The sequence below is a fragment of the Astatotilapia calliptera genome, chromosome 18 (assembly GCF_964374335.1).
Source record: "Astatotilapia calliptera chromosome 18, fAstCal68.1, whole genome shotgun sequence".
In the NCBI taxonomy this organism is placed as follows: Eukaryota; Metazoa; Chordata; class Actinopteri; order Cichliformes; family Cichlidae; genus Astatotilapia; species Astatotilapia calliptera.
The window spans coordinates 31959217-31983578 of NC_137439.1; the positions used below are offsets into that span (position 1 = coordinate 31959217).

General features: G+C 39.7%; 2 protein-coding genes and 1 non-coding gene across 4 annotated transcripts; all 3 read left to right on the forward strand.

The window, feature by feature from the left end:
- The first annotated feature begins 611 nt into the window (after positions 1 to 611).
- bpnt2 (3'(2'), 5'-bisphosphate nucleotidase 2) lies at positions 612 to 10517 on the forward strand. The gene is made up of 8 exons (XM_026150109.2): positions 612 to 1215; positions 4387 to 4459; positions 4741 to 4887; positions 5063 to 5222; positions 6953 to 7048; positions 8136 to 8297; positions 8604 to 8738; positions 9130 to 10517. The coding sequence occupies exons 1-8, from the start codon at positions 1073 to 1075 to the stop codon at positions 9273 to 9275; spliced, it is 1062 nt and encodes a 353-aa protein (XP_026005894.1). The 5' UTR covers positions 612 to 1072; the 3' UTR covers positions 9276 to 10517.
- A 2715-nt stretch (positions 10518 to 13232) lies between these two features.
- On the forward strand, positions 13233 to 13304 carry trnaq-cug (transfer RNA glutamine (anticodon CUG)). Its single transcript has one exon. It is a non-coding gene; the product is annotated as a tRNA-Gln (tRNA).
- Positions 13305 to 13644: 340 nt separating this feature from the next.
- trnau1apb (tRNA selenocysteine 1 associated protein 1b) lies at positions 13645 to 22516 on the forward strand. Of its 2 annotated transcripts, none has more exons than XM_026150314.2 (9): positions 13645 to 13824; positions 15627 to 15724; positions 16381 to 16480; positions 17282 to 17334; positions 18256 to 18384; positions 18855 to 18971; positions 20573 to 20876; positions 21359 to 21404; positions 21504 to 22516. In XM_026150314.2, the coding sequence occupies exons 1-9, from the start codon at positions 13786 to 13788 to the stop codon at positions 21638 to 21640; spliced, it is 1023 nt and encodes a 340-aa protein (XP_026006099.1). In that variant the 5' UTR covers positions 13645 to 13785; the 3' UTR covers positions 21641 to 22516. The 2 variants fall into 2 exon arrangements, with proteins under 2 accessions (XP_026006099.1, XP_080149049.1); XM_080292923.1 differs by having other exon boundaries at positions 21362 to 21404.
- Positions 22517 to 24362: the final 1846 nt, after the last annotated feature.

A 24362-nucleotide genomic window follows, 5' to 3' on the forward strand; every position in this document is an offset into this window, starting at 1 on the left:
TTATTTTTTCATTCGTTTATTAAAATAAACGGGAGGTTTGCACATACTGTAGGCGCATCCGTCACTGTCAGTGCACAGTATGTGTAGTGTTACATAAAACTTGTGAATTTGTCTACTGAAGATATTGTTTTTAGTGCATGTCATTCACCTTTAACTAGAAAGGGAACCAGTTTCTCCTAAAAAAGAAAAGAAATAAGGAAGTCACTTATTAGAGACTTTGCAAGCCTAAAAGCTATATGCTTGCAAAGTCAATATTATGCATTTATAACTCGCTAATATGCATAAGAAGTCAAATTAGGATAGCATTACGATAAAAAGAACCCAATTTTAGTAAAAATATTAAAAACTAATAATTTTCATAAATCATGAACAGTTTTCTGACAAAATATGATTTTTTGTTAGGTAAAGATCGGTTTCCAAAGCTTATCTAATATTTATTGGCTATAGTAAGTTTTTTTTAATCATCCTAATGTATTTTTTCTAAATGGAAGAATTTTAGTAGTAATAAAAATAAGTGCTATCTGGAAGTTTAACGGCAATTTAAAAAAAAAAAGTCAAGACGCAGAAGAACTGACAGCAGTGACGAAAGCAGCAATAACCCGGAAGGGAAGTGAGCAGTCGCGACATCTGTAGGTGCATAGAGAAAATGAGTGAACAGAGGTGTGTTTGTTCTGCTGTGAACACTTGGCTCGTTTCAGTTAGTTAACAGCGAGAACCAGGAGCGGGGGAGCTGTCCAAGAATCGGAATGTCGTTCTAAACGGGAGCGGTGGCCTCGTTTTTGGGTGAATTCTCTCAGACATGTCGGACGATGCTAAACGGCTAGTCAGCTGCTAAAAAATAGCCAGTGTGTTGGGTTATTTGACAGCTTGTTTCCTAGCTTTGTTTTAGCACAGTCGACGTGTTTATCAGAAGATTAGCTGGCAGTTGTGAGGCAACGCGGATCTAGGTTTTCGTGACTGGCGGCGGGGGACAGCCACGTCAGCTAGCTCCTGTAAGCACTTATGTGCTTTTATTTTGGATTTGAGTAATCATTTTCCGGCTAAAAAACCCGAAAAGGCTCTCCGTGTAGCCATGGCTCCGATGGGTATCCGGTTGTCACCGCTCGGTGTGGCGGTGTTCTGTCTCCTTGGAGTCGGTGTCATCTACCACCTGTATTCCGGGGTCATCTCCAGCCGCCTGGCTGCCTTCAGGTCCCAGACTCCCCTCTCAACACAGTAAGTGGTAAAACGTGATAAAACTTGTCACTGCTCGTAGAGTGTCTGTCTGTGGTTTTATTCTCATGTACATGTCTCTAAAATGCATTTATTTTCTTGTCAGCTGACACAATTCTTTGTTAATAGATGAAGCGCGCGAGTTTATCTGGTGACAGTATGACGCCAAAGAACTGTGCTGATGCGTGTTCGTAATTTCTCTCCCTGACGTTCTTATTCGCACACATTTTTATGGGATCTGCTGTTAGTGAGCCCTACAACTGCAGCATACACTTTATACCAGGGGTGCCCAATCCCAGTCCACGAGGGCCGGTGTCCCTGCAGGTTTTAGATGTGTCCTTGATCCATCACAGCTGATTTAAATGGATAAATGACATTCTCAACATGTCTTGAAGTTCTCCAGAGGCTTGGTAATGAACTTATCATGTGATTCAGGTGTGTTGACCCAGGGTGAGATCTAAAACCTGCAGGGACACCAGCCCTCGCGGACTGGGATTGGGGACCCCTGCTTTATACTATCTGTACTCGGAGCGGATGTTAGTCCGCTCCTGGTATGCTGCCAGCGGGGCAGTCCAACCAGATTAACCCATCACATGTCTGCACCGTGCACAATACATCATACATGGCATCTGCAGGTGTCAGTGGTTTTATGTACCGTTCCCTCACAAAGAAACTACCTGTAAGGTTTCTTAGAAAGGAACCTATTAACACCTTCTGGCAGATGATCTCAGATTTATTGATGTAATTGTAACTCAAACTCTGATGTTAATCTTCATGGTTGAGCTGAAATCTGGTCAGAATGAAGAAGGTGCACATATGTGACAGGTTAATCTGGTTGGTCTTCCCCGTTGGCAGCATACAGGGAGAGCTCACTAACATCCACTCTGAGAACAGATAGCAGTTGGTACCTCACTGTCACCAGGTAATCTGAAACACAGGCTCATATCACTCTTACATTTACATGTAACACTTGACAGTTTCAGGCAGTAAAATTAAAGTATAAGTGTCTTTATTTTTCAATAAGTTAAGGAAATAACTTGCCACAGTTTCAATGGATTTAGTTCTTCTCAAGGCTGTCACTTCATGCAGCCCCACTATGATGCAGGGCTTTGTGAGGCACATGCAACATGTGGCAGGGCTCTTTGTTCTGAACTTGACTCTGAATGATTTTGCCTGTGCAGTTGGCTTTGTTGTCCTGCAGAATGAATATGCCTTTCTAAACGACTCTGTGTAGTTTAGGGGAAAAAAAATAGAGAGAGAGAACTGGCTTTAGTTAAGAGGGTTGTAATCAGTGTGGGTTTTGTGAATACTGTGATAGCACTGGTATGTTTTGTTTAAAAAATGCCTAGGACTAGCCTTGATGTAGTTCTGTGACACTGTTTGAAACTAAACACTGCCTCAGCCCATTTTAAAATCTCCAAATCTTTGGCTAAATACCCACACCTATAATCACAAGGCTAAGATGAAGCTATGTCATCCCTTTTCTAGTTCTTTATTGACAAGACCAGCCAGCAAATGAAGAATAACATTCAGTACTGTGCAAAAGTCTTGATCCAGCCTTCATTTCTTACTAAAAAAATGTTAAATAGCTGCAGCAATTCATTGAAACATTCAAGCATACAACACAAACGTGTTTGTGTAATTTCAAGAAGTTTGAAAGGCTGAACTCTCTTAGGTAATCTTTCCTATAATTTCTTTAAGTAGTCGAAGGACATTCAAAGTTCTTTGGATGTTGGCTGCGTTTTGTTCCGTTCTCTTGTCAAAATCATCCCACCCTGTTGTTTAAGTCCCAGCTCTAAGGATGCCAATCCATGATTGATGATGTTCATTTGTCCATTTTTCTATCCGGGTACTCTTTTACTACGTTTGCAGAGTCTTTGGGATCTTTTTCATGCTGAAAAATGAAAGAGTTTAAGATACTGCTTATCTTTATTTTTTAGGCCCACTTTTTCTTTTGTCCTCTACTTGTTTAGATTCCTCAACATTATTTTGCTAAGGATGCACTTCGTACCATGCAGAGATAGTCCAAGTTTTCAGCTAAAAGCTGATAAGCATTTTATTATCCGATGCCTTTCAACCTGTTATCTTGGGTATTTTTGTAACTTCAACTAAAGAAATTGGAGTAAACTTTATTATACTGCTGCTAATAAAGTGCTTAAATAGAACTTAAAATTGGCTCTTTGCTAAGTTGTCTTTCATGTGTAGGCAGAACGCTGGCTCATCACTTGAGCTGGATGCCTTTTTTATGTGTGAATGATTTATATGTCAGTGTTAAGTGGTTTAAGAAAGAAATATATTCATCTCACAATGATCAGGTTCAAATACTGGACTGAAAATGACGGAATGTCAGAGGTCATTCAAGCTCCCATTTCAACAACATTGAATTATTAAATAGTTACCAGAAATGTCAACCTGGCTGGTGTGCGTGTGAATTTTTATTAGCGATCACCCAATAGCAACATTAATCATTGTCATTAAGGTAATGGCTACCAGACTGTAGTTGGATAAAAGATCAATAAATATTGCAGGCTGAATGGTTTGCATATTGAGCTGTGGCAGAGTGGACACAATGCTCGCTGTGTGGAGGACCAAAGAGTGAAATCCAGAACGGAGCAGTCAAATCAGACTGTTTGAGGCCTGAAGAGCTGCGACTGAGGCAGAGCAGTGTGAACTTTTTTCTTCTTTTTTTTTCAGTTTTTATTTTGGCATAAGCTCACTTTATCCAAAGTTCATTTTTAATATTTTCATAGTGCTGCTCTTTTATAATAATTAAATTATTTGGATGTGTTAGGTATTGTATTGTTTGCTGTACCCTTTGTTTATTAGTAGGTTCTAAAATATAATTTACTGTCATGATCTGTAATGAAATGATTAAAACCTCCAAACGTGATCCTAAATACGTAGCTGAGTAAAACTAACGTGTAACTGGGCAAATTTGATAAAAGTTAACAAGTTTACTTTGTCAAGAAATGACGTACTTGTCATTACTGCTATTACTTCAAGATGAGCTCAAAGCTTTCCCCATAGTATCAAAAGTACTACTAAATATTATTGAGTTTGAAATTCTAGCATCATATAAAACCTGATAAGGCTCATACAGTTTCAGCAGGTTAGCTGTGAGGAAAAGTTCATTGGGAAGCTAACGATTCTTGTTTTGTCCATTTATCCATGCAGGCAGAGAAGAACAGTGGACTTGAGGGACCTGTTGGCTGTCTCAATGGAGGCAGCAGAACTAGGTGGCAAAGAGGTAAGAGTTCAATTTTATTTAAGCCCCATATGACTGAAAATAAAATTTCTTGCCACTGACAAATTTGTGTCAATCTCTGATTGTAGTTAAATATTGATGTTTTTATGTTTCAAAAGAAAAAAAACCTTTCTAAACGACTCCTTCACAGATATCAAGCAAACCATCTGCAAAGTGTAGAATAAACTGGATAATGAATGAATTTATAGAGAAAAGTAAGCCACACACAGCCATCATTAGCTGGTGAAAATGTGAGCTTTGTTTTGCTTTGTAAATCTCTCTAGGTAAAGCAGGTGCGTGAAGAAAATGTCCTGCAGGAGAAATCAAAGGGCAAAACAAAGGAAGGAGCTAACGATCCACTCACTATGGGCGACCTGCAGTCTCACAGAAAGATGTTTTACCTACTGAAGAACACATTCCCTGAAGTTACGGTGAGCCCAGATTTCTTTACTTCTGCATGCTGCCTTGAAATCTCCTGGGAAAACACAAATTATCTTGCCTTGTATTTGTTGGCAGGTGAGGGCTCTCATTTATAAGCGGCTCCACAAATCTGGGAGTTAAATCACAAACTGGGACTAATCTCCCTCTCTGTGTGTTTGTTTTTAGGTGAACAGTGAAGAACACGACAACATGGAGGATAATTCAATACAATGGAGCCAGAACATTCCAGGTGCAATAAGTGAGAAGTTTAAGGGGAGCAGTGACATTCCAGTCGAGAGCATTACTGTGTGGATCGATCCCCTAGACGCGACACAGGAATACACAGGTGTGCATATCACTGACGCTCAGCCAGCCTCATCTCATACTGATATCATATTTGAAGTTCCACAGGAGAATGGTATATTCAACTAATAGTGTGGCAGCTTGTGTGCTCTCAGTGAGGTTTTTCTTATTTTGTGTATGATGTTTGATGATGTCAAATCTACCATTTTCAAAACAAAAGATAGAATAGACTATAGAGGGTTTGTGTGTGTCTGTTTATTCTATTCAAAATGGGTGGTTGAGCATGGCCGAGCTAAGATCCTGTGGGACTTCCAGATACGGATTGGCTAACCGACCGGACATAGTAGTGGTGGACAAGCAGAGGAAGACGGCTGTAGTGATAGATGTAGCAATACTTAATGACAGCAACATCAGGAAGAAGGAACACGAGACGCTCGAGAAATACTGAGAGAAAGGCTCGAGAAGATGTGGAGGGGGAAGGCAACAGTAGTCCATGGTAATTGGAGCGCTCGGTGCAGTAACCCTGTCTCGAAAACATGTAATTAATTCCCATTTCTTGAATTGAATCTGCAAAAATAATAAATATATTTTCATAGGCATTAAATAGTATTTCTGCACCAAAAAGGTGATTCTGAAAGTGCTGTTAGATGGAAACGTGGTGTATTTTGGCATGGTGTGGACAAGAGAACATAAGACAAATAAATAAGGGATTGCTCAAGTCTTTTGCACAATACTGTATAAAATCATTTGTTGGAAATTGATTAAAAGAAATCCAGTTACACAAGTTCAGTAAAGATCTGTTTGTTTCCTCGACACAAGGCCATTGAACATGCTCAGAATTGCACAACTGAGATGTTTTGGTTTATTCTAAAGCTCATTATTTGTTAAATAAAGAAAAATATATCCTGATAAAATGTCTTTACAGTCAGTATTGTTATATAAAACAGTGTTATATAACAACAATTGACCTCTTTATTAATATAGAGCAAGAGAAACTCCGCTGCATTCTCGTTTTAATATAAATTATTAATTTATATTAAAATGAGATTAAAATTGAATAATAATTTATTTGTAAAATATATCATGTCATTAGCATTCTTTCTCATGATGTACCCGGGTAACAGTTTAAATGTTGGCCTGTTTCGTTGGCAGCCTCCCAGATGGAGGAACACACTGGGTGCTGATGTGTATTTGTGAGACTGACTCTGTGAACGTGTCCTTATGTATGCGCATACTGAGTCTCTGTGGGTGACAGGCTGTGCACATGACCTACTTTAGTTTAAAATTAGTATGCTGGTTGCTGTACGCTTGAAAAGCGTGCAGTGGGCGGTAATTAAAGCAGAAGTGTGTTTAGAGATGATTAGTTGATTTAGGTGACTGACAATGAGTCGCCGACGTCCAACGTTTCCACCGGCCACAGTGACGTGTTCTAAACTGAAGCATGTTGATTTCTTAAGAAGTAGCATGTGAGGCTGCGGAAAGGCTTTCAGTGCCATGCAAATGTAATATGAAAGTGATACTTGTATTGTGCTGGGATCCATAACTGTGTTATTAAGGAACATTTCTGTGGAAAAAGTAAAGCCAGAGAGAGTCATTTTCAAACGCTTGTATATCAAGCTTAAACATTTAAACTGCCACGGGACCCTTTGGGTTTTAACAACAGCATAAATTATTGTTGTGATTCATGCATTTTATTCTAGATTAAGATGTCTTTTTATCCGTTTCTGTCTTATCCTCATTCTGCCTTCTGCCTCTTTGCTCATCTGTCCACAGAGAATCTGGTGAAATATGTGACCACCATGGTGTGTGTGGCTGTAGATGGTAAACCTGTGATTGGAGTTGTACACCAGCCATTTGCTGGCTTCACTGGTAAGGTTAAGTGCTTCAGCCGCTTTCACATTAAACAAGGCTCCACATTTTATTGTTACACATCCAGTCCAATAATATAAGGTCATTGTTGAGCGAAGTCAGCTTCTTGGGTGATTGGCCAAGTCCATCACTTGGTGAGTTTTCAGGGGCGTTTTCTTTTTCTAAGTTATTGGTCTTCCCATTTGGGAAGTCATCTTGGTAAATAAGTAAACTGTAAAGCACAACTGCGTCACAATTGCTGTGTTACGGTGCAGAAGCAGCAAATTCTGGTGCTACACAGTTAATCAAATGTCAAGTGCCGGAAACCATTCGTTCCTCTTCCTTTGGAGCTTGGCCAATAGAGGCTGGCTCTAAAAGTATCACATTCTCTGTAGACTTCCCTGTTACAATGCCCAATTTGGCCATAAAGAATTTTTAATAGGCTGGTATAAAAACCTGTTGTGCTGTCAGTGGATATTTCTCACTTCAGCAGCTGTACAGGGTTGAATATGTTTACAACTTACCTCTGGATTTTCTTAAGGACTACTGTTATTAGGGGCATGGCTGCTTGGACTGACAGTTGAAGGCACAGGCAGCTCTATCTGATGGATGTCTGTGAGGCGTCACCTTCGTTAATAGTTTGGCTATTTTGCTGTGAGGCACCGAACACCCGATACACTTTGTGCATACATTGTACGTTTAAAAAAAAAAAAAAGCTTCTTGCTCTGCATTTTGAAGCCTCGTGTCTCAGCTCCTAAAAACAGATCTCCCTCTTTATGTTCTAAACATTCACCAGCTGCTAATGCAATGAGCAGCATACACCATTTTAAAGCCAAAATAATCCAGAAGACTTATTGTGTTTATTTGTATTCAGAGCGCCACTATTACACTGCACACACCTGCATATTGGCATTTGTCAATCACTTGGAAAAGTTGAACATATACAAAAAAACATGTGTAACTTTGGGCCAAATTGCTTTAAATGTATTTGGGGTTTTTTGCAAACATTTATTCATTTATTTTAACTGTAAAAGACTTTTTCTCTCTCTGAAAAAGAGACATTTACAGCTTCTTCCGTCTCTCTGTGTACTTTTCATCATTCCTTCAGCCTGGGCGGTCGTAGGTCATGGATCAAATGTGAATCGCCGCTCATCCTACAACGCCAGCCCTAAGAAAGTGATAGTATCACGTTCTCACTCTGGAAAAGTTAAAAATCGTATTCGGAATGCTTTTGGAAACAGCACAACAATCATAGAAGCAGGTGGAGCAGGTGAGTGGTCCCTTACATTTATTTAATATTTAAAAGTCAAAGGCTTTAATTGCACTTAAATGTCTAGTTTTCAAATCCATTTTCCATTCACACAAAGACTTTGTGTTGCAGTCAGTTAGTTAGTTTCTATAATTTAAGAAAATGCAAAAAGTTTGTTTTTATTGTTGCTTTTTTTTTTTCTAATGTATGTTTTTAAATTTTAAAAATTTTCCTTTTTTCCTGCTTTCAAACATTAGTACAAGATGTCATACCTCAGCTATGGCGGATGAGGATGCTAACATGGTTTAATATTTCTGTCTTTCTCAGGATACAAAGTACTGTCACTGCTGGACACACATTCAAGTGAGACAAGCCTTACAGAGGAGGCAGATGTTTACGTCCACACCACCGTTATTAAGAAGTGGGACATCTGTGCTGGTGCTGCACTACTGACTGAACTGGGTAACGTAGCAAAGATTTTTTTCCAGCCTGTCCTGTTTTCCCACTTCATTAAATTAACAAGAGCATTGTGAGATGGTACGTCTCAGACGAGGCTAAAAAGATCACTACACAATAAGCACGAGTCCTCGTCAAGAAGCTTCTGGTTCCAGTTTCATTTGAAAAGATTTAATACATTATCCTATTTTTATATAACTGTCCATAATATTTTGGACAATCCAAACAGCAAACTGAACCAATCATGCAGCCTCCTTAATGAAAGTAACAGTTATTACCTTAGGCTGCATGTTGGCTTAACTACACCTAAACAGATACTTCAAAAGAAATGAAATACTAAATGCAGCTGTATTGTTGTCCAATGACCATTTCAATCATGTAATCACTGTGATTGTAGGGGGCCAAATGACAACTCTGAAGGGAGAGAACATCGACTACAGAGGAGCTCCAGAAAATGAAGGAGGACTGGTGGCCAGTGTAGGTATAGATCACGAGGCCTTACTGAAAAGACTACGAGGTAACACAGACAATGACAAGCAGTGAAACACACGGAGACAGGGCCATAGGTGGTTTGATTAGGGTGACACAGCAGCCAGCAAGAGTGGGCTGGAAACATAATCAGGCCTGCATGATTTCATCATCATGGGACACCAAACATCTACCATCAAGTTGCACTGGAGTCACAATTACCAGCATGGACAAAAGAGCAGGACTGTGGAGCCAAATTGGCTATGACTGGAAACTGCAACAGCTGGCACAATGGCTCTGAATACTCACTCCTCTGAAAGCATACTTTCTTGCAGCGTGGAGAACCGACATGTCTTCCTTTTGTCAGGAACTTGCATACAAGGACATACAGTGGAAAACAACCCCCCACCCCCCAAACTGAGGAGCACAACACTGAACACTGCAACAAAACCCACAGAGGGACATCTCTGGTGTTCATCGTCTTTATCACAACAATCAGAAGAGAAAACAAGAATAAGAAAAGAACATGTTACAGGCAAGCACACTAGAATACTCATCAAGATTGAGTAATCCCCCTCATTATCATTATTATTATTATTATTAGTAGTAGTAGTACTAATAGTACCATAGTAGTATTATTTGAGACTGGGCAAATACACTCCATATGTCTTCATATCATAAACTTCCACTGTAATATGGGGTTAACTACCCTATGTTATATGAACACATCACAGTTCACTTGGTGTAATAGTTTACTTTGCTGTTCTTGATCACACTTGAGCTGCAGGTCTATCAAACTGTAGTCCAGGGTCTCTTGTAATATATACACCCATCCATCCATCCTCTTCCGCTTATCCTTGTCAGGGTCATGGGAGGGCTGCAGCCTATCTCAGCTACACTGTAAAATATATTCAGTCACGAGTCAGTCAGCACATGTATTTCACAAGATGTAGTCCAAAATGTCTGCTTCTACTCCTATAAAAATCAAAAGGCTATTTGCGGTCTGATCCTGGGACAAATACAAATTGATGATGTAGCATGCTCCTGACCTGATAGACCACCTTTGGGCTTGGACACTGAAAGCTGCTTTTTAGTCTGCGAGTTGTGACTCACGGCCTGTTTCTATTCATCCTGAGAGCTGCATGAAGGTTTGGTCGTTTCGACACAGGTTGTGATGTTTGCTCTCTGTGAAGTCCAAATATGAACTCCCAGAGAGTATGGGAGTCTGATATGACTGCAAGATTGAACAACCATACCAGATTTAAATTGGATTATTATTTTTAAATGTGTACAGTAAAGGGACTTTTTCCCACACCACATGATGTCCTTCCTTTCTCTTTCAGTGATGGGAGCTTTAATCAGCTAAAATAATGCAAAAGTTCCTATATTTCTGCATTCCTCTTCAGATTCCTGCAAATACATGAGTCAGACTTAGCGTGACGTCAGTCAGCACCTTCTCAGCTACTTCACACAGCGTCGCCTCCACCGTTTTACATACATGAGCAGAACATCAAAGCTAAAGACTACAGATTATACAGCAAGGGGATCTCACCTCTGCCGAGAGCAGTGTATAAGTCCCACCACATAAGCTCAGTCAAAATCATTGACATCAATTTAAAAGCAGAACGTCACAAGAAAATCAATCGTGTGTTTCAGTGGTGTCATGTTGCCATCAGCTAAATGTAAGTTTTCTAAAAAACCTTTCATAGAGAAATGTATTTCACAGATGTATGTAAAACAACCTGAGCTGGACTGATGTATATTGTCTCCAGTTTGAAAACAATTTCTGCTACTGTGCAGTCTACACACTTGGAAAATTAATTGACGGGAAAAACTGCTGAAATGCCGGTGCCAGATTTGGTGGATGCTAAACTGTACACTGACTCCATGTGCATGGTTTTGAATTTTGATTAGCCTTTTAATTCTCTTAGTACTTCATCATACTGAAAATGTTGAACCTCTTCCTGCTTACTGCTCTGAAATCTTTCTGTACCGTCTGTCTGATATTTCTATAACCCCTGAAGCTGGACTGTTTCACTGTGAAATAATGCTACATTGTGAAAAATCCCAGCGAAATACAAAGTCAAGGATGTGTCTTGAGCTTGTGAGTGACCTGTTCCTTTAGTTTGACTTGGGACCTTTTTGGTTGTTCCAAAAGTTCAATGGTGGGATTGGTCTGTTACAGACTGATGGTACTGCAGCTGTTTGAAGGCTGTTAGATGTTGGGTTTGCTAAGTGTAAAATATACAGTGTGACAAATTTCCATTGTACCTGATTTGAGTGTGTTTGATCTGCACTAAACTAGACTGTCAATGAATGTTTCTATGCTAACATCGGTTGATATACCAAGCGTCATTCTCTGTAGGCAGTTTAAGAGGGATTAGAGACTTTTCAAGTACTTGGGTAATGTTTCTTTGTGTTTGTGTTTTTGTGAGTGCTGTACATTGCCTTACTTTGTGCTTTTGTGTGAGAACTGTTTTCTAAGCTGGTGGCTCCATAAGGAGCTGCAAGAAATCTAAAGTCATTTTAACACAAGAACACATGTGTGCTACATATAAGAACGTACAACTGTGGAAAATATCCTGAGCTGATTTTCTGAGGTGAAGATTTTTTCTGCATAAAGTCTGCAGTAGATTTTTTATTTTATTTTTATTTTTTAAATTTACTCAAGCGTTAAATCTTTTTCCCTTCCCAAATGGTTAGAAAATGGAAAGTAAATTCCCAGATATCTTGGCCTTGACTGAATGTGAACCAGTTGTGATGATATGTTGTTTGTTTGGAACCAGAAAACCCTGGAGCTTCATGTGTGAAAATGTCTTCAAGTGATGCTATATCCATTAGTTTGTTGGTTCTACAAGAAAAGTTTTGAATTAAATAAGAAAAATATGAGAAAATATTATTAAGATAGAAGTCAGTTACAGACCTTTGTTGCCTTCTCCTCACACACTTGTAGGCAGCAGGTTTTCATTAGGAAAATCAATCTACAGTGAATCTGTAGGATACAATTATTAGACATTAAACAGGGCTACCATGCTCATAGACACCTGTAACTTTTGCTTAAATGGTGTATTCAGTTCCTTAAGCCTTGAGCACAGTGGGTGCTTTAGTAGTCGCAATGTCCTGCTCCTGTCGGACACTTTTAGAAACGATAATCAGTTGACCAAATGTTACCAAATCGTGTAACTTTTGGAAATTTACCAGAGTCCTTCCATTCTGATGTGACGTATTCAGCTGCAATGCTTCAGATGAAATGCATGTAAACCAGTGTTCACACTTCCGACCAGGGGTGGGAATTTGAATACAATATAGACAGAGCCTACTCATCTTGAATTTGTTTTGTTTTATTCTGTGTGGTTATCTGGCTGTCCCTGCCTTTCTAACAAGAGTAGGCTCAATTTGCATTTGGTTCGGACAGGGGATTCACATTTTATTCAAAATAAAACTAATAACAAATGACTTATTATTGGAGTGGGGTAGCAATGAGTTGATAGTCACTTCAGTTTACTGGTTTTAAATACTGTGTCTTCTATAGGACTCTGACACCTGTTTAAATCGTTCTGGTTCCAGCCATACAGAGGTCAAATCAGTTGTGTGGTTAACCTGACCACTCACTCTGCCTCTAACCAGCACATAAGGGCAATAATAATAAACTGTTTCTTTGAATTTGGAAGCTGGGTGGCATATTTATTCCAGTGTCGTCTGGGGCTTTTTACATGAAAGGGTAGTGGACAACTAAATCAGAAGCAATTAATGAAAGTTGGTGTGCTATTTAAAGGCTATGGAGTGAGGGTTACTGTCAGGTGGTTTGCTCTGTGAGTGATTAATCATTCTTTTGCTGTGAATTCTCAATAAAGCATATGTGTGCATGAAGGAATGGGCTGCGTAGTCTTTGATATTACTGTAGCAGACACATGGTAGCACTGAAACGGTTCAAGCATGATATAAAAATAGCACTTTTGTAGAGTCTTAATAACATAAGAAATTCAGATAGAAGACAAAGTGTTTGAATACATCGGTGGTTTCAGGCGTGGTGGTTCCATGGTGTAATGGTTAGCACTCTGGACTCTGAATCCAGCGATCCGAGTTCAAATCTCGGTGGAACCTGGTTATTTTTAAGCTGCATGTCAAGTTAACTCGAACGGATTTGTAATAAATACAGTTGTGGAAATAAAATATAAAATATTCCAGCGAGGAAAGTGTGACAATATTTTTTTATGAGGACCAACTTTTGGCCTGCGCAATGCGTCCATATCACACATGTCCGACGCCTTGATATATTTATTTTCACCTTGTAGACCTCGAAATGCTACCAAATGTCAATATAAATTAATCAAGGCACATGTATTTGTGTGATTATTAATTTGACTTATTTCCCAATTCTGACTATTTCGACCTATGGTCTACGCCAGCTACAATAGTTTCGAGTGAGACTTTTAATTTGAAAAGACCGGAGCACACGTCTGCTGGCTAAGGCGGAAGTGGAACAACGAATGGACGTGTCCAGTGTGACCGTGTAGATAACTTTAAACAAAACATTTGCTTTTTGTACCACGAATATATACTCTTACCATCTTATCTCGCATCCATGATGTTCAACAGACAGACGAGTCTCTGGATGGGTGATGTATGTTTGAAATCCATGTTTCTGTGTGTGATCTTAGCTTAGCTATGTGTGGCGACTGCTAGCTAGGTTGAGTTAGGGTAACCTACTACTTGTAAAATGTTGGACTAAACTGTCTTCCAGTGTACACAGTTTGAAAAGATTTGGTGTAACATAATTCAATAATACCACATATTAACGATTAACGACGATAAGTCATCAAACAACTCTAATGTTATTGTCTGTGGCCAGGCTCCTCCTCGTATTGTGGCGAGCTTTAGCAAGTGATGCGAGCTAATCATTAAAGTTTAAATATAACGCCAACAAAGATTAACAGATTAAGCCGTAAAAAGTGCCACACACAAAATTATTCTCTAAACTCAAAGTTGGTATAGGGTTAAGCGAAAGGACAATTTTTTTTTTTTTTAGTTTGAAAAAAAAAAAACCAAACAAAAAAAACAACCTCGGTCTGGAGGCGCGCTGTGCCTGTGCTAAAGACACACAGATGATCGATCAAATTCAAATTTTATTTGTCACACACACAACCATACACAGTATGACATGGGGGTGAAATGCTTGTAGCTGTGCAATGCCCGACCATTAAATGACAGAAAAAAGTTTTACAGTATTTACAATTTACAGGTTACTACAAAAATTTACAAATTAACTTGGAAATTTACAGTAAAAAAAAAGTGCAAATAGCAGAAAGAGATTATCAAGATTATAAATTATAGGAAGTTTAATCAGTTTTATTGGTTGTGCGTTTTGACTTTTGCTGTGGGTTTGGGCGACATCAAAATCCCAAATGTGTCGCTTTTTGTCAGTCATGTTAGTTGTGCATTTTCTCATGTGATTTCGAAACCGCTTAATTACATAGGAATGCTAAAATGAGGTTTAATTTGTGTGCGTTTGGTTATTTTTACTAAATATTCTGTAGTAGCTTCTGTAGTAGAAACAAGTATCAGTTAGGCTACGTTCACACTGCAGGTCTTGATGCTCAATTCCGATTTTTTGATCAAATCTGATTTTTTTTTGTCTGCTTGTTCACACTACAAATAAAAAGTGACAGCAAACGCGCTCTAGTGTGAACCCTCAAAGCGGCCCGCGTGCGCAAAAGAAGACGTCACACACAACGCGCTCTGTTTAGACCCAGAGCAAACAGTATTGTTTGACTGATGGCCCTTAATGTAAAGACTTGTTTCCGGCTTTACGTTTCCCAATTTTGCTTTAAGTTATAAAGTTATTTTGTTATTTACATTTGGCCTAATAATGATCCTTATTGCTGTTTTAGAGAAGAGCGGTGCTTCAAAGGATAGTTGCAGATTTCTATCAGAATCTGCAGATTATACAAATAAAATGTTCACGTTGTCTTCCCAACAGTTTCACTGACCTCTACACTGGATGGGCAGGAAGCGTTCACATGTCTTCTCTGGCGCTGATAATTGGCGTCTGTCTTGTGTCAGTGACGTAAAAGATGGATTTAATGCGACATGACCGTTCAAACAGCAGTTGCTTTCCAAAACATCAGATATGTATCGGATTCAGCACCACATACGAGAGTGACCCAGATCGGATTTGAAAATATCGGATTTGTGCCGTTCACACTGTCATACCATGATCGGATATGGGTCGCATAGGGTCAAAAAAGTCGCATTTGATGCGCTTTCGCCTAAAGTGTGAACGTAGCCTTAGAACAAAGAGCCATGCTTTGTTGCATTGTACTGTATTACTGCGTAATAACATACAGTAAAACATAAACATGCATTGTATTATATTGCACAGAACCTAATGTGGTGCATATGATGTTTCTTTGTATTTGTGTGTAGCTCGACCCATATATGGATGAGAACTTCATCAAACAGGCCTTTAGTGCTATGGGAGAGTCTCCATTTGGGGTCAAGATCATCACTCACAGGATAACAGGGTAGGATATATGCATCAGCCTAAATGTATATGTATTAACTCCGCTAGACCACTGAAGTTCTGCTGTGGTATCTGCACCAAGATGTTACCAACAGATCCTTTAAATGATGGAGGCCACACCTCACAACTTGCAGAACTTAGACTTGTTTGTCCAGCACATCCCACAGATGCTTGATTGGATTGACATCTGGGGAATTTGGGAGCCAAGTGAACACCTCAAATTCATTGCTGTGTTCCTGTTATCAGGGCGCATTATCCTCCTGAAATAGCCACACAGCCATCAGGAAAAAGAGTTACCATGAAAGGTTGCACACGGTCTGCAGCACTCATTAGATAGGCGGCAAGTGTCAAAGAGACATTCACATGGATGGCAGGACCCAAAGTTTCCCCGAAGAATATCGCACAAAGCATTACTCCACTCTCTCAATTTCTAAGCGTTGCCCATTTCTCCTGCTTGTAACACATCAACTTTGAGGACAAAATGTTCAGTGGCTCCCTAATATATCACCCACCAACAGGTGCCATGATGAAAAGATAATGAGTGCTATTCACTTCATATGTTAGTGGTCATAATGTTATGCCTGATCTGTCTGCGTTTTTCCCGCCTCTTTCTCGTTCAACACTAAAAGTAGCTACCGGTTCTGTTCTCTTGTGCAGCGGTTCAGCAGGATACTGTTTTGTGGAGCTGGCAGATGAAGCGAGTGTGGAGCGGTGTGTCCAGAGACTCAACGGGAAACTGGTTCCTGGATCAAACCCGGTCAGTTCTGTAGTGCAGTTGATATTTACTCACATATATTATTCATCATTATTATTTCATCATAAATACAAAAATATTGTTGACATGTAATACCGCCTTCCTTTTTTCAGTAGAATTATCAAACAGTACTTAACTGTTGATCTGTGGATAGTGGAGCTCAACTAGTCTTGGTCCTGCTTTGTTAGGACAGAAACACAGTGTTAGGTGCTTAGGAGTCAGTTTAACATCCTGTTGTTATTGTCTCTGTGAACACACCAGATTTTTGTTGCTCTTAGTGCTGTCACTGTGAGGATTTCCCTGTCAGTTTAAACCAGTTTTATCAAGAAGCAAAACTAGTTAAACATCATGTTAAGTGCAGCTGTCTCATACTAACTGCAGAGACGGCTGGTCCAGTTAAGTCTGGTGATGCAAGACAAAAAAAGGCATCCCATCTTTCAAATTTCAGTTCCAAGTGGTTTGGGAAGTTGTGAGCTTTAGCTGCTTGCTCCTTGGTTTGAAATGCTTTTGGCCCCGTGGGCTGGCCAAGCTACTGGGCTCCCCTGTTCACTGGGCTGTATCTGCTGCTGAAGGTGGCTAAGAGGCTTGTACATGAATGTACTTTGTTTGAAGCTGGTGAATAGAGTCTCTGGTAGGAACTAACTGAGGAATGGGCTAAAGGCTGGTCTGGGTGGTGGAGGTATGTAAACCCAAATAACAACCATAGTAACTCCACTTTTTATTTCCAGCAATATCAGTGCTATACTACATGTCTTTGGTGTGTCTGCCTAGCTTAGTGTGTGTTCTTTCTCTTCCTTTGTGCAGCCCCGGAAGTTTAAGCTAAACTATGCCACCTATGGGAAACGGCCAGAAGCAGGGTAAGGCTTTACTTCCATTCAGTCTTTGTTTGCTACATAACGCCAAACTTTTGGAGGCAGTTTTCTGTAGAATTTAGTTCCTCCAGCTAACTTGCCTAGCTGGAGGAAGAGACGGCACAGAAAAGAGGAACGAAAACAACGGACGGCAATCGGGGCAAAAAATAAATGAGAACAGAGAGAAGATAGAAGTTAATGACATGCAGCAGTGGCATACAGGTCCATACATTTTTGGACAATAACAGTTTTCTATTGATTTATTTTGTTTTACCCTCAGCCATAAAAGGCTGCTGGGGTGTTGCCATCACCTTGCCAGGTGGGTGGGCGGGCAACATGGGCCACCCACCCTGAGAACGAAGCACCGTAGGAGTTTCAAATTAAGCCCTCTGACCTTGACCTTGAGGTCAAAAAATCTGGTGAATGCAATAACTCAAGAAGGAAGTCATCTAGGATTTTAAAATTGATACTATAGGTATATAGTAAAATGGTTGTAATTCATAAGCGATTAACACAACACTTCACTTGAACACCTCGAATTAAAGCTGAAAGCCTCCACGTCAATCACATTTTGATTGCTTAATTTAAAATCCACTGTGGTGATGTGTAGAAGCAACGTGACCAAAGAAATGTTGTCCATAAACTTCTGGCCCTCATTGTATAAACAGTGAAAGCTGAGGGTGACATGCATCATGGGAGGGGGTCCAGATTGTATTATAGGTAGGAAATGGGCAATTACAATTTTATGATCTAAAACTGAACAAAGTTGTTCCGTAAATTATCCAGCTTCCAATACACTTCCTGTTTAAATACGAAGGATAACTTGCATAACAGTCCTTATTAAGTGGGATGTGGGCTAAAGCAGTCAACATATCAGTATATCAGTCTATCATACTGAGTAAGAATATTTGATCTTGCTTCTCTCAGGCCAGAGTTCTCAGTTTTCGTGGGCGACTTGGCTTCTGAGATAGATGACTTCCAGCTGCATCAAGTTTTTAAGAAGTACCCTTCATGCAAAGGAGCCAAAGTAGTCACCGACCAGTATGGATACTCAAGGTACGTCAGCTCATTGAGGTGCACGTGACAGCAGCAGCAGTATTATTCTGTTTGACTGTGAATTTTGTATTTCTTCCTATAGTATGATGTATTGCCTTCTTGTATGAATGTTGTAAGAGTATACTGTAATTTTTTTTTTTCTGTTTTCTGTGCTATAATAATGATTTGGATAGCAGTGCTATGGACGTTGACCATCAGTGCATCTTCATCTATTTTCGGAAAAAAAAAGGCTGAAGAAATGTTTTCTTGCCGTCTTAATGCTAAAACTATTGTTTTCCCCATATAGGCTAAGCAAGAGCAACTCACAATTCAAGTGATGCTACCTCATGTTAAAAGTAAAACAACAAGTTTCAGTTCTACCATAATAATACCCATTATATTCTGTTTCTCATTATAAGTGGCTATTAAATGCCAAGTATGGAGTGTACGTTGGCGGTGCAAAGGAGGCGTAACTGTTCTCTGACTTGCAGAGGCTATGGCTTTGTCAAGTTTGGAGAGGAGAGCGAGCAGAAGAAGGCGATCGAGGAGTGCCAGGGTACAATGCTGGGAGGAAAGCCACTCAGGCTCAGTATTGCTGTTGCAAAGAGGTAAGACCCAGACAAGGATAAGAGAGAATAGAATAGAGAAAGTGCCAAAGAAAATAGGACAGAGGAATTTGGATTCACCTGAACTCAGTTTTATTTACTTGGCGCCAAACCACAACAAAACTCACCACAAGTGATTGTATATTGGTAGGCAAAGATTCTACAATAATGGAGAGGAACACCCCAACATTCATGTGATGGCCTATGAGCAAGCACTTGATGATGGAAAGGAAAAAAAACCTTTTTAACAGGAAGGAGGAAGGAGAACTCTGGCAGAACCAAGCTCAGGGAGGGCCATCTACTACAGTCGGTTAGACTGAGAGGACAGAGAAAAGCAGTGGGAGGTGGGATAAAAAACACTCTGAATAAGAGAGTCAGAGTTTAATAATGACCAATTGTTAAATGCAGAGTGCTTTATAACCATAGAGAGGGAAAAGAGGTGAGTGACCAGAGCCTAGGATGATTGTAGCACAGGGTCAGTGCTGGTGAAGGCTTCACTGAGGGCTAGCAGGACAAGAGAAAGAGAAACCTGGGGTTTTTATTATTATCAGGTCTTATTTGATAGTCTTTTAGTAACCAAAAGACTGAACTAAAATTCACACTTTAAAATTCAATCTGCCTCAAAGTCAGCCTGACTGGAAAAATACAGTCATGTAAAATGAAAGTAGACCCTCTTTCAATTTCAAGATTTAGGACATAATAACATAATAGCAAGTCTTAAAATGAGTAAATGCAACCTGAGATGACCAACAATATATTATACTCTCATAATTTACAAAGAACTATGATAATAATCAAATAGATGTAGTTAAGTGTGACCACCTCTGTAAAAGCAGATGTTTTGGCAGTTTGCTGGTCTGGAGAGTTCATGTGTGTTTTAACACAAAGCTAAGAAGGTCTTAGGGAAGCAGTTATTGTTGCGCATCAGTCTGGGAAAGGTTAGAAGGCCACTTCAAAACATTCTGAAGTCAGTCATTCTCCAGTGACAAAGATTATTCACAAGTTTAAAATATTCAAGACATCTTCCCAGGAGGGGACCAGTCAAAGTCCAGACCTGCATTTTGGTAAATGGCCTGCATTTGTATAGCGCTTTTCTAGTCCCTAAGGACCCCAAAGCGCTTCACACTACATTCAGTCATTCACCCATTCACACACACATTCACACACTGGCGATGGCAAGATACATTGTAGCCACAGCTGCCCTGGGACGTACTGACAGAGGCGAGGCTGCCGGACACTGGCGCCACCGGGCCCTCTGACCACCACCAGTATTTTGGCTCTGTTTTTGCTAACTGACATGATGCAGTATGCCATGTGTTACTGGTTTGATGTAGTGTTTACCTAAACTTTAACACCTGCTAAGGACCCGGTTAGGTTTATTATATAGATATCCAAAAGCTTACTTAGGTGTACTTTCTACCATTACCATATGACTGATTTATATTTGATTTGTCTGTAACAAAAGTATAGTCCAGTTTACTGTTTCAGCATATGTCTACACCTTTAAATCCATCCAGGCTCCTCTGAGACATGTTCATTCATGAAGATCTTTCATCAGATAACCTTCAAACAAACCAAAAATTGTTCTTTTTGTTGTTTTACAGCCAGAAGATGAGCAGCTACCACGGGGGCCAGGGCCAGAATTACCAGAGCAACTACAACCAGACTCAGTCTGGTTACTATGGCAGCCATAGTGGTGGAAGCCAGGGTTACTATTCTCAGTGGGGGGGCTACGACCAGTATGGTGGCTACAACAGTACCGGCTACAACAGCGGCTATGGCAGCGGCTACAACAGTGGCTACAACTACGGTTACGGAGCCTATGGATACCCACCACCAGGTCACATGATGCCACCACCTCCCATGGGGATGCCACCAATGTCCACAGACATGTCAGGAGCCGTAGAGGTAAGGGGAACACTTTCACACCAGTGCTTAAAGGAACCCTGACATTTCAGGAAGTTAGCAAAGCTTAGCAAAATGACTTTTAGCGTGAGAAACTGCTAACCTTTGCTAAAGAACAATCAGCTTCCTTCCAAAAGTTTAAGATTCTCATTTACATCATTTATCATGTTATATAGAATGCTCACAAGTAATTCATCCAAACACCAGCTCTCTTTACCCAGAATGGGCCAATTGAACAAAGCAGCTTCAGTGTAGACAGGACAAGTGACACTGCTGAGTTAACTGACTGCAAACTGTTGTCACTGCCAAGTGAAAATGTTCACTGAAACATGTTCACTGTATACACCCAGTACACATAGCACAGCTGACACATTGTCCGTGTTTATATTGTGTTAATTAGTGCCATGTATTATCACATCCAGGCAGTTTTCAGATTTATTTCCATGTTTGAGAAAGTAGTTCTAATCCCTGATGTCATTCTGCAGCAGAGCCATGTGGAGGCTGAAGACATAGATGAGGATAATGCAGAAGGTAAGGCTGAGTCACATAACATTAGGGAAAAAATCTATCCAGAGAAATGTCGGAGACACTCACAGAGTGGGGATTTGCATTGTTGTTTCTTTTTTCTAGAGCCCATTCCCGAGTGTGACGTCGACCTGTGGAACAAAGATTTCATGCAGCGCAGTGAGGAGCTCTACGATGCCATGATGAATTGTCACTGGGAGGCTCTGGACTCTGTTGACTCCCCCATCCCCTCATTCTCTTGATAATGTCCCCCACCCCCCTGAAATTTTTCATTTTTAAAAAACGTTTTTGGTTTTTTATCCCCAAAATCTTAACAACACACTGACACCTTCTAGTGGCCAGCTTTCATTTCCTGTGTCAGTTCTCACTAAGACTGATAATACAAACACGTTCCTCTTTAAACACCTAAAATATTCACAGACTTGGCTGTAACAGTTAGCATGTTAGCAACAAACAGCAGGTCAGTCATTATTCAGTGCTCTGTAGTTTATACCATCTGAGGTGCTGCAGCTGACCAGCGCTCAGAAGCTGTAGTACTGCAGACTTGAGTGTCATCCACCACCACTGAATTATGCCACTGAGGAACCAACTGTAGTTATTTGGTGATGGAATGACCAGCAGATGCACATTCAGCAACGTTGAGATTGACATCTGCAAACAAAAATGAAAACCATGCCTTTATTGTCTTTTGTCATGTACTTCCTGTGAGTCCAGGATGATCATTAGAATTGCTTTGTACATACACAGCATCGATCCTTCTCATCTTTTTTTTTTTTTTTTTTTTAAATGAAGGAATTCCTGTCTTTTAGAAAAATTTCTGATAGATTATTGAACTCATTTAGGAAGAGTTGAAAACTGAGTTTACACCCTACAGAAAAACACATCAATTGGAAACGTTATCTGTTTTTCAAACAAGAAGCTCACAATCTTTCTATGTGCTAGATGAACGAGACAAACTCCCAACATGTTCGAGTGCTGTGAAAACTGTGTGAGGACTTTAACGGCTGATTTGATGTCAGACTTCGAGGCAGCCATCAACTGCTCTTTGATGGCTGAAGTTTTGTATATATTTTCTTTCTGGAGATGTTTTATCAATAAAATGAATTAAGGTGGAAAAATGTCTCTTGAGTTTGTCTTTACAGCCAATACTGGAAGGAAAGTATTAAAATATACAGCAATAATAAAAATGCTGTTTAAGTTAAGAAAACATTCAGTTGTCTTCTTAAACTATTTATTGTATACAGAAGATGGGCGAAGAAACATCGATATTACTCACTTTAAGTCATAATGTTACCAATATGGCTACAGTAGTGTTGGTAACCGTATTTGGACTAGAGGGTGGTGTGATAAGTCATCAATAAATAGTAGTTTGCTGGGCTGCTACATCCATGAACTGTATAGGTGCATTTTGTTCTTGAAAAGCATAATATAAATAAATCTTACATATGTCAGGACACCTGTGAGTCACACAAGGTGGGCCAGTTAGAAAAAAGTAGAAAAGAAATGTACCCTCTGTACAAGGAAACTTAACTAGAGGAATATAAGAGTTGGCTCCCGAGGTTGCCATTTGTTTTGGATCCACAGTTGGAGGCCTCAGTCGCCTTAATCTCTCTCTTCTGTCTTGTTTTTTGACCCAGTATTAACCATTTTTGAAGGGCTAATTGCGAAATTATCAGCGAGCAAGTGTAAGAATTTTACACACCTCTAACAATGAATAGGGGTGAATCCTAAGCCTTAGTATAATTTTAAACAGATACATATACATAAACCTACAAAGAGCAGTAAACACCAGAGCAGGTGTACACAAAGAAAATCTACTGGCACTCTGAATAAAAATTGTGATTTCTTTATCCACCCTGCACCCCTATGCAGAGTGGAGCAGTTTATTTGGGCTGGCCTGTTAGAGCAGAGTGAAGCAGAAACCGGTTACACCCTAAGGGCCAAGGCCTGATCACCAGATTCTTTCCCCGGAGCTCTCTCCCAAGGCCTACGGAGCCCCGTAACCCTATTCCAGACGATGCTTTGTGCCATCGTTTTTTGTTCACCTGCCTGATTCCTTTGGCTTTGGTTATACTGAGCTTTGACTTTAAATTGCCTCACGTAAGCTTGTTTTGACCTCCAACAGTCTGAATGTTGTATTTAAGCCTTCACACCAAGTCAAGTTATTTTGACAGTTCTTTCCCTTTTTCACTCCCATCAAAGACTATTAAATATATTTTAGATAAAGTGATCATGCATTAGCACAAGTTAAAATCAAATAGAAGTTATATCTATTAAATGAGCACAAGATAAAAAAAAAAACTGTCAGCAGGAGAAATAAAGTCATGGAATTCGGAACTATGAACTATGAACTATGAACTCTCACTAACAGCCAGATGTTAGTGAGACTAGACTTTCTTCCAGTGAAAAACATTCCCTGTAAAAATGGCTTGGTTTAAAGTTTGCTTGGTCATCTGGTCTGATTTACTGCTACTGTTCATGTTTATACTATTCTACTTGTTAAAAATAACAAACAAGTAGCCTACAAATACTTTGTTCCTCTACTTAAGTAGAATTTTCAGGTATCTGTACTTCATTTGAGTATTCATTTTTTTTTTTAAAATTCTTTACACTTTTACTCCCTACATTTTAACACAAATATCTATACTACCTACTCCTTACGTCTTCAAAACAGGCTCCTTACTTTAGGTTCAACTGTATCATTTATAGCGATTATTAAAGTATAAAAGTATAAAAGTGGGCGACACCAGTGATATTGTAGTCAGGATCTAGCTTGCGCTAAAGAGAAATGAGCACAAAGAGTGTAACATTTCTACACAACATAATTTTTCAACAACATTTCTATCAGCTCGACAAACATCACCAAAAACACAGACTGGAATTTACCATGTTTCACTGAGCAGTTCTTACCCTTAAACATAACCTCTCGTCTTCCTCTCCTGTCCTTTCTTTTCTTACATCTTT

Coding starts and splice junctions, on each gene's coding strand:
- bpnt2 (XM_026150109.2), top strand. CDS start 1,073: ATGGCTCCGATGGGTATCCGGTTGTCACCGCTCGGTGTGGCGGTGTTC. Junction 4,888..5,062: donor ACACATTCCCTGAAGTTACG/GTGAGCCCAGAT, acceptor GTTTGTTTTTAG/GTGAACAGTGAAGAACACGA. Junction 5,223..6,952: donor CGCGACACAGGAATACACAG/GTGTGCATATCA, acceptor ATCTGTCCACAG/AGAATCTGGTGAAATATGTG.
- trnau1apb (XM_026150314.2), top strand. CDS start 13,786: ATGATGTTCAACAGACAGACGAGTCTCTGGATGGGTGAT. Junction 13,825..15,626: donor CGAGTCTCTGGATGGGTGAT/GTATGTTTGAAA, acceptor ATTTGTGTGTAG/CTCGACCCATATATGGATGA. Junction 15,725..16,380: donor ATCACTCACAGGATAACAGG/GTAGGATATATG, acceptor TCTCTTGTGCAG/CGGTTCAGCAGGATACTGTT.